The following is a 10,254-nucleotide window of genomic DNA, read 5'->3' as shown; positions in this document are numbered from 1 at the left end:
GGTTTAATTCTAACATAGAATCTGAATCTGCAGTACCTTCAGACAAATTTCCTGAAAGCTGTGAAAACTTTAAGTGAAAAACGTAACGGACATGACACTGATAATGATAAAGAAATCACACAAATCTGAAGATCGATTTCTCTAAAATTGATGAATGGCATAAAATTGAACGATGATTTTCTGTTGATGTAAACATTAATCAACTATTCAAAAGTTAAAAGAGACCTCTGGGACCTTATTTGCTTTTAGTAGAGACAGGAAAGATGAATTGTTTAAAAATAGCCACAATTTTTAGATTTTGCAATTCACCATTCTATTTTTTTGATGATGGAAAAAACTACAAAATTTTGTCAATATTGCGATTTTTCTATTGGAAATTGAAACTTTATAGATTACTTTTTAAGAAAATATGACTGCTTAAGTGAGATCTGAAACTTCATTTTTTCTCTGAAGTGAACATTTTCCATGGAATTGCCCCATTGTAAAATGCATTTAGTAAACATAAATAAAAACTCTGAAAACATACACTTTTGCAAGGTGACAATAACATTTTAGCAACTTATAATCCCCATTCATGCTCAATTCAAAATGTTTTGGAGATATCATGTTATCAATACACAATGCATTTCAAATGATAAGATTATTCAAATTATAGCATGAATGTAACTGTAATGACAAGAGTTTGGAAACAATAAAATTGGCAGTAAGTATGTTCTTAATCCACATGCTTGTTCTTAGTTTCAAAATGTTCTGAATATGAATTAGCAGTACCAATTATGCATTTTAAATGTCTTTTTAAATACATTTAAACAAGATGATATTGCTAGCCACTAATATAATTTTTGCAAGGTAACAATTTCATGTACATATCTAAGGTCTAGCTGTCCTCCATGGAAATTAATACAAAAAAAATATTGCATTTGTCAAATATTACAGTTGACATATAATATACAGTGTGTAGGCTGCATCAATAAACTTTTCCCAAAACACTTTGCAAAATGGAATTCCAAACATGTTATAAAATATCTGCATTTGCCAACTTGGCGTACAGTTACGACTTGGCCTTATTACTCCACAACTGTATTGTATTGTAAGGCCCATGCTTTTTTTTTTTTTTTGGTGGGGGGGGGGGCTATTAAAGCTATATTTTGTGGCCCATCATTTATTTCTGTAAGGGAAAACATGCGAAGGTGATCTAATGCTTGGGGATCGCACAACGACTCTCCGGACCCCATAATCAAACTTCTTTTGTGAATATCAACTTAAACTGGATTTAAAATAAGCCACAATATTTTAAAGATCATGTCAATTAAAAAAAAAAGCAGTAATGAACAACAAGGGTGATTAGAGCTTAACATATCACACGGTAAATATTCTTTTCTATTTCATTATACGAAATATCACAAATTTCATTTGTTTAGATGTCATAATAAAGAAGCACTTGATTTAATCATGAGTTTTAATAATAAAGGTGATTTCACATACTCAAGGTTGAGTTAAAATATGTATATTCGTACATGAAGGAGAAAATTATTTCAAAATAATGTGAGGAAAGATAAGAGCGTTACATCATCGTACTCCCTCCACATACCAACCTTACTGTGCATAAAACCATTTGGTGAAAATATGAAAAACATACAAATTCTATATTTATCTAAATTTGATTTTGGTGAGATTTTAATTTATATAATTCAGATCAACTTGCTGGGGTAGACTAATAAGGGTTCAATGTTTGATATTTTGAATCCTGACTGCAACATGCTTCATGAATACAGTATTATAATGATAACATTAGAGACAGAAGCCAAGGGTATATTAGTTCTCTCTGGAAGAAGATTTTTAAATCAATGTCTTTTCTTATTCATATCATGGTAATCTGAGGCAACATATCAGCTCAAACTTAGCTATAAATTTTCAAGGAGTTTGTGTAATTCACAACTGCACATGTAAATACTAACAAAAAAGCCTATCAAAGCTGTTGCAAGGGTTCAATAATGTGTATACTATTGGAATATCTTCATATGAATTCACATCTTACAAAAGTATAGAACTATCATTAGGCTTACATTTTGTTTCCATCAGTTGGTTCTTCACAAAAATCTGTATTTCACAATTGAGAATATCATATATCCAAATATATACTATAATTTCATTATCATCTCCTCTGTCAGAGGAGAAATTAGTGCCCAACAGACAGATGTGATAGTGCATTGACTAGCATTGTGACGGTCAGAAAATAAGAGTCGCAAGGTTTCTAACCGGTTCAGAAATTTTGAGCACTGGAAGGTTCCGACCAGGACCTGTTGATCCAATCAACCACACCTATGGAAAACCAGCAACGTCAACATCTAAAACATGTTTGTTCAAAATATTTTCGAGATGCATCATACATTCATATTTTTCTTGAATATTCAGCGTGCTTCTCTTTGTTTACAAAGGACATTGTTCAAATTTCCTAAAGAAAAATTATTACATTGATTGATTTCCATATACTTGAGATTGATCAGATCAATCGTAACTCTTTGTAAGACGGGATCCAGCTCTGACCACCATGACATTGATCACTACCTATATCAAAGAAACTATATTCTATTCTACATGAACTATAAATGATCTTATTGTAGAATGATCCAGTCACATAATCCATGAGTACTATTGAGTAGACTCATTATTTATTGCACTTCTAACTTTCTTCAAACTTTCATAAAGATACATAAGAATATATGTCAGAAAATTTAGGTTTCTTTACAAATCCTTACTGGTTATTTAATATTCCCATTTAATACACATGGAATATAATTTTTTTTTTCTCTCTAGAAGGAATTAAAAAAGAAAATAGTCACTGACACTCCAGCTAACCATAATTTTAGCTACGTCTGCCAAAACTGCAGTGCTGTATAAAATCAAATATAAGAGAAAAACAGCAACATCATGGATAGTTTTAAAAATTACCATTTACAGATAAACGTGTTTTTCTAACATTACAACTTAGGAACTGTAACGTACATAACTACCACAACAGCCATCTTTGCATTTTAATCAACTTCAGTTACTAGCCAAACAAACCCTTTTTCAAACCATATTTTACTTCTGTCTTTACAGTTGATGCACTTTCATTTTTAATAATAACCATGTTCTTACTGCAAGAAGCTTCATAAGCTAGCTGATTCTAACAGAATTCAGGGACATGAATTATCCTCTTTCTCACTACAGTCAACTAACTTCATCAACACTGGCTCACTTCTGTCAACCAAAGTCGACACTCCACATGAACTAAATACAAAGTAAATCATTCTCAAATATAGTGCACTCTTAACACAAGTTACACAACCATATGTTTTCTAGCTCTTTGAATATTTTTTTTTCCTCAAAATTTTCAAAGTAAATCAGCATCATTTTATGGAAGCCACCTCATGCACTATTGAAAATAATTGAGCCATCTTTAGTTTTGAATATATTTGATGAAGAGGACCTGGTCACACAGTACTACCTATGCTTGTTATTCTACTTACGCTAGCAAATGAAAAGCTCAATCACCATCAAATGGCGGACCCAAGTAGAGCCTGCAGGCCACTCCACAATTATGTGCTCTGAGAGCCTTTGGCATTGGAGCTCCTAATTTCCATTCATTGGTAGAAGGGCAGTAGACTTCTGTTGATGAGAGAGACTGGTAGTTGTCCATACCTCCAGTGACAACAATCTTACCTTGGACAGATGATGCAGCAAATAAGTGCCTCTCAGAGCTACACATAGGGACAGGGGGAAGCATTGTATTGTGTTCTACATCATAGACCTTAACACCCTGTTTGCCGAATCCGCTCATTAGATATATCTTGTTGCCATTAGCAACTGCTGGGAAATGGCAGCTTGGGATTGAGATGTGCTTGATGATGTGCCAGTTGTTGTTGGTCGTGTTGAAGCACTGTATATGCTCATAGGCCATGTGCATCTCGGTGCTACCACCAACAACGTAGATCTTTTCTTTGATAGACACGACAGCAGGGTCTACCACAGCTTGTTGGAGCGATGTAACCACTGTCCACTTCTTCTGCAACTTGGTGAATTCCTCTACTGTCCAGTCCATACCACTTTCATTCTCTCCTCCAACCACAAACATCTTTCCAGATGCTGTCGCAGTTGAACCATGCTGCTGCCGAGCTCCATTCAATTCTGTGCCCTTGGACCATGCATTCGTGGCTGGGTCTAGCACCCATGTTGAGCTGGTTATTGTTCTGTTGACCTTACCTCCTGTGACATAGATTTGACCTTCCAGCACTGAAACAGCAAAATTGCTGATACTGTGAGGAAGCTGGGCTAAAGAAGCCCATTTGTCATTGCTCGGATCATAGTATACCACATCTCTCACGCTTGAATAGTTCTTGCCATATCCGCTCACCACTGCCATTACCTCAGCATATGTAGAAGGACGGGGGATAGGGCTGCAACCCTCTGTGCTTGTTTTGTTTTGGAGCTGTTGTTGCAAAGATATAGCTGCAAGGATCTGTTTACCATTCTGGTTGTGATCCTTTATGATGGGATTGGACAAGTATCCTAGAAGGACGGACGGCATGATGTACACTAGACGTACCTTCTCCAGAACCTGATGGAAGGCTTCAGACCTGTCGTGACTGAACTCACACCATTTTATACACATCTTGAGAATAACTTCTTCCTTTTCTACCTTCAATTCATCTGAAGATATGTAATCTGCAAGCTCATCAGCCGATAGCCTCAGGAAATCTTCTTGCTGACTTACTTCGATGAAGTTCTCTCTGCAGTACTTTGAAGCAGCTGCAAGTAAGTCTGCACAGGAGTAGGTTTCTGCAAGGTGTTTGATTCCCAGACATGTGGATGGATTCAGATGCTTCTTAAGGAAAAGACAACAGGCTTTGACAATGCTCTGGTACTGCAGGTGACTGGCTGCTTCAAGCAGCTCCTGTGCATTGGATGTGTTGATGGTCAGTTGCGATGTGTAAGAAAACTCAATGATCTGGGCAACTATTAGTGGATTCATTCTGTCAAGGGTCACAATGCCTTTGACCTTCTCCAGGAAATCATTGGTGAACATAGCCTGAAAGTATGGACTATTGCAAGCGAGAATGGCACGATGGCAGCGAAAGTGACTCTGGTTTACCTGTATGGTGGTGTCTGTGAGAGAGCCACTCTCTCTCATATCATTGAGGCCAGAGAGGACATGGTGAGGATGGTGGACTTCTCGAAAGATGTACTCTTGCTTTACTCCAGCTTGAAGGCGAGATGTGGAAGTCATGTCTGGTTGTCTTTTGTTAACTGTGTTATGAATTATGTCTTGTCCGTTGGAGAATCCCGTTGCAATTCAGTTTAAAGTCGACTCATCACTCAGTATGAATTGAGATCTAGAAATAAAATGAAAACAGGATAAGTTGAGCTTTTGTGAATGAATAAATTGCATTATACTTATGGGCGATATACCAAAAGTACATATTCTAGATTTTGAACATGCTGGTATTCAAGAAGTATATGAATAAATGATTTCTGGTATCAGAATTTCAAGATGGTTTCTTGTTGAAGGCTGTTATTTAAAAATGTGTTTTTTACAGAGAGTTGTGGGCAAACAGTGCTAGAATTCAATACACACCAAACCATTACTGTACTCGCTTCAAGTGATAAGGCTTATTGGACACGTTCTTATCACATTGAGGAAATTATCAACAAAAGTACTCAAAATTCTATGGTACCGTAACATTAAAAGGCTAAATGAAACTGTCCCTATAATTTCCTTCTTCAGTTGATATTTCAGGACATAATCAGATCCAAGGGGGGAGGGGAGGAGGTGCCCTTATGGTTCCTTCTTCCCTATTTGTTTCTCGTTCAGTTGATATTTCAATTCAACATCAGCACCAGGGAGGTCTTGGCTTTAGGGCACAGGTAACCTATTCTACCCCATTTTGGAGAGTACCCATGTCTGCCTAGTTACACGGACGAGTCCTGGGGCCGATTGCACGAAAGGGTCTTTCCAAGGACCGTCTTTTGTGTCGCCCATCTTTTATGATGCGCTGTATGCGGGATATTTCTGAAATGTATGATGAACAAATAAAATTTGTTCGCTAGCATTTAAATCAATTTGTATACAATTTCATGATATACGGTATCACATCATTTTATAAACAAAGATTTTGTTTACTTTAACGGATTAATGAAATATGTTTGCAGGTAATCTATTTAAAATGTGTTTCACATGGCGCATCATAATAAAGGGGCGAAACGAAAGACGGTTCTTGCAAAGACCCTTTCGTGCAATCAGCCCCTGGGGCCTGTTGCATGAAAGGGTCTTTCCTAGAACCGTTCTACGTAAGAACGAGATATCGCTCAAGCCGATTTGGGCATGGTCCTTGGAAAGACACCTCCAGACATGTCCTACGTAGGCATGATCTTCTTTGCACACCACCCCCAGTCGTCGGCATTGAGAGAAAATGCGTTTACGGCAAGCCACACTGACATATCACCTTTAAACATTTTTGGGGGGCCATTCCATTAGATTGCAGTCTGATGCATTTTATCTGGGATGGCACCAAGTTACTTGTTATATATGGAGGCTAGATGTCATCAATTTCAGGTCGTCTTGCATGGCAAGACGACCAAAAGCTTAACTTCTCCGGGTAATAGGCCCAAATAATTTTTTAGTATGTTTTCTTTTATTCTCCCTCCGTCTTTTCCCACCCATTTTTCAGTTTTTTTTTTCAATTAAACTTGAAATATCGAAATGGGCGGCAATCTCTCTGACCCCTCATGCTTTCTCACTAGATAATCAACATAAAAACAAATTTAAAAAAATTAATTATGTATGGTAAAAAACGTGTTTATAACGTTAAGCAAAAAAAAAAAACCCGATACAAAACTAAGATGTTACTAAACATGCTAAATCATTTATTTATTTTTATTTCATTTTCATTATAATTATTTTTTTTGCTGAGATTAATTTCAATCAATGAAAATTAATCGTTGGATTTGTGCTAACTTGAGATGATGAATGAAAAAAAAAAATCTGCATTAACAAAATAGCTAATTGAATTTAAGATATAGATAAGGCCTATAGCTTACGAACCCATCACAGTCATTACAAATGAAGATAAGTTCATTGTACCTATAAAAGATCAGATTATGGAAAGTCCGTTATCGGCCCCTATGTCATGTTAAAGCAAATAGTCTCGACTCCTCAACTTTAAAATGTTGAACATATATATTTTTTATATTCCTAAAGCCGCTTTTATATAAACTTCCATAAAGTTATCATTTAAATATGGCCAACGTTTATGATCGTTGTCATTTATAGCATTGTTTCTGTAAATAGTAATTTTTCCGTTGCGGATTGATTTTACAAATTTTTCTGTGTTTTATTATTTCAAATTTCAAAGCACTGCTTTACCCACTTGGACATGTTGCAGCAATTATTTTGCTTGTCTTCGGTTACTCGTTATGCAAAGGTATGTTAATACTCTAAACACTCACATTTGACATTTGTATTTCTTGCGTTATATCTGACAAATGAAATAAAGAAATTAGATTTTTAACACGCAGCCTCTCATATTTTCCCTTTTTAGTCTCGTACAATCAGACATGTTGATTTTGTTTACTACATTCAAACCCTATTTTTACCTCAACAAAACATTTAACGCATAATTTGCAAAATTATCATTATAAATAAGTATTCTATGAAAAAATCAGAATATTGAAATAATACAATGTCGAAATTACTTAACTAATTCAATTTTTATGTCGGACAAGGGTCTCTTTCGTTGAAATATCAATGAAAGGTGTCTCTGTAAATGGACACCGTGTTCTAAATAAGGGAAATAATAAATTTTTTTTTTTTTTTACCTCATTAAGATCCATACATCAATTCTACAATCAGTAATAAATAAAACATTATTTGATCTCCACTTATTGAAATATTTGATTTTATGAAAAGTCGTCAATTTTCATTCCAAAATAAACTTAAAAGGTTCAGGTGGCCGGTGGCGATGCGATGAAGACTAAATATTTTTCCGATACTATCGATATCAAACAATGTCGCGGACTTGGAAGACAAAATTGCCTTCGTGAAACGGAAAGCGCTGATTTGTCGCCAATTTTCTTATCTCGGAAGAATGGTCCTGGGACGTTCCTACGTATCGCTCATCTTGTCGTGCAACAGGCCCCAGGGGCCGATTGCACGAAAGGGTCTTTCCAAGGACCATCTTTCGTGTCGCCCATCTTTTATGATGCGCTATAAGCGGGGTGTTTCTGAAATTTATGATAAACAAATACAATTCGTAAGCCACTTGTTCACTGCAACCATCCTGCCTGTGGGGAATCTACAGCCTACAGGTAGGACTATGGTATGCCCACTCATTCAATGAACAAGGTTATGATATAACCTTGTTCTCAGTTACATCTCCATGTGTTGCAAAATAGGGGTAGCAATGTTTGGCTTATTTTCTGTACATCAATACAGCTATTCGTTACTAATGAAAAATAAATTGCAAATGTATTGAAATTAGTAATTTTGGTCACAAAAGTGACATTTTAATGATTTTTTAAAGTGTGTGCTGTGTACAGCATTGGCATACCATAGTCCTACCTATAGATTCTCCACAGGCAGGATGGTTGCAGTGAACAAGTACACACACTTTAAAAAATCATTAAAATATCACTTTTGTGACCAAAATTACTAATTTCCATACAGTTGCAATGTATTTTTCATTAGTAACTTGGGAATAATTTTTGTATTCACCAGAGCGCTCAAGAACTTGAATTTTGGGCATATTTTTGTGTACGCCCTCTATTGGTGGAAAGTAATATGGCAAGAAAATTTTCATTTTTTAATCTCTATTTTTAATTACGAAAAAATAATTTAAAGATTCAATTTACATAAGAGCCAAGTTATATGATGAATAGCTGTATTGGAAACTGACAGTGTAAGAAAATAAAGGCATTTGTCCCATAGAAAAAGAGAAAATAAGCCAAAATTGCCACCCTTATTTTGCCACACACGGAGATGTAAGTGTAACTGAGAACAAGGTTATATCATAACCTTGTTCATCATGCAAAAATCATTAAAATATCACTTTTGTGACCAAAATTACTAATTTCCATACAGTTGCAATGTATTTTTCATTAGTAACCAGTAAATAATTTTTGTATTCACCAGAGCGCTCAAAAACTTAAATTTTGGGCATATTTTTGCGTACTCCCTCTATTGGTGGAAAGTAATATGGTAAGAAAATTTTCATTTTTCAATCTCTATTTTTAATTAAGAAAAAATAATTTAAAGAATCAAATTTACTTAAGAGCCAAGTTATATGATGAAAAGCTGTAATGGAAACAGACAGTGTAAAAAAATCAAGCATTTGTCCAAAAGAAAAAGAGAAAATAAGCAAAACATTGCTACCCTTATTTTGCAACACATGGAGATGTAACTGAGAACAAGGTTATATCATAACCTTGTTCATTGAATGAGTGAATTAGTCTAGCTATTTCGTTTCAGAAACTTGAAATTCGCAGAGTCCAAAACTAAAAGAACGACACTTCGCACAGATATCGTAGGGAATTGTGGGATGGAAAAAAATGTTTAATGCATGAGTAGGCCTACCAGTACCGGTACATGAATAAAATTAAAACATTACCGTTTTATCCAATCATACAAGTGCATTATGCGTAATTTGACGTCATTTCATGAATTAAACATTGACCCTCCAAAATCAACCTTCAAATTGTCCGCCGGCAGCCATGTTGGCTATGTACAAAACCTATGGGAAATAAAAACGCGCGGAAAGAGTTCCCTCTCGATTCTCTATTTCCCTTCTTCGGGAGCTTACGTGTACTTGTACGTAAGATCGTATCTCTGTGTTAGGAACAGCCGGGCCGGCGCGCGCAGAGGTATCCGGCGCATCCGGCCAGGCCCAGGGCGCGCCGCGGCCAGGGCCCAGCTCAGCTTAGGCTGCAGGCAAGAGGCCGGAGTCGAGACCAGAGTTAATGTGCGAGTGATTGCGAGGACAATACCAAGTTTTTATAGATCTACTTACGTTCCATCGATGTCCAAACCCTAATTTTATATTTTGGTTTTAATTTTCTGGCTTTCGTCGACTTGTCTCTGGCTCTGCGGCCTGTCTTCATACCATTCACTTCGCAGACGCTTTGTTTACAAAAGAAGAAAGTATGAGACGCCGCGAGGGCTCCATTATTTTTTTTTTCTTTCCTTCTTTTTTTTGCTCGTCTCACAAAATGTTTATAGAG

The 10,254-nt window shown here is 36.0% G+C and overlaps 1 protein-coding gene across 1 annotated transcript; it reads right to left on the bottom strand.

Moving 5' to 3' along the window:
- Positions 1-323: 323 nt before the first annotated feature.
- LOC129253724 (kelch-like protein 20) lies at positions 324-10,174 on the bottom strand. The gene is made up of 2 exons (XM_064095526.1): positions 10,044-10,174; positions 324-5,375 (listed from the first exon to the last, which is right to left on the bottom strand). The coding sequence occupies exon 2, from the start codon at positions 5,267-5,269 to the stop codon at positions 3,530-3,532; it is 1,740 nt and encodes a 579-aa protein (XP_063951596.1). The 5' UTR covers positions 5,270-5,375; positions 10,044-10,174; the 3' UTR covers positions 324-3,529.
- Positions 10,175-10,254: the final 80 nt, after the last annotated feature.

This window comes from Lytechinus pictus, chromosome 2, assembly GCF_037042905.1.
Source record: "Lytechinus pictus isolate F3 Inbred chromosome 2, Lp3.0, whole genome shotgun sequence".
Classification (NCBI taxonomy): Eukaryota; Metazoa; Echinodermata; class Echinoidea; order Temnopleuroida; family Toxopneustidae; genus Lytechinus; species Lytechinus pictus.
Note: the sequence above shows the minus strand (reverse complement) of the source record. Positions and strands in the feature narration are given on the sequence as shown.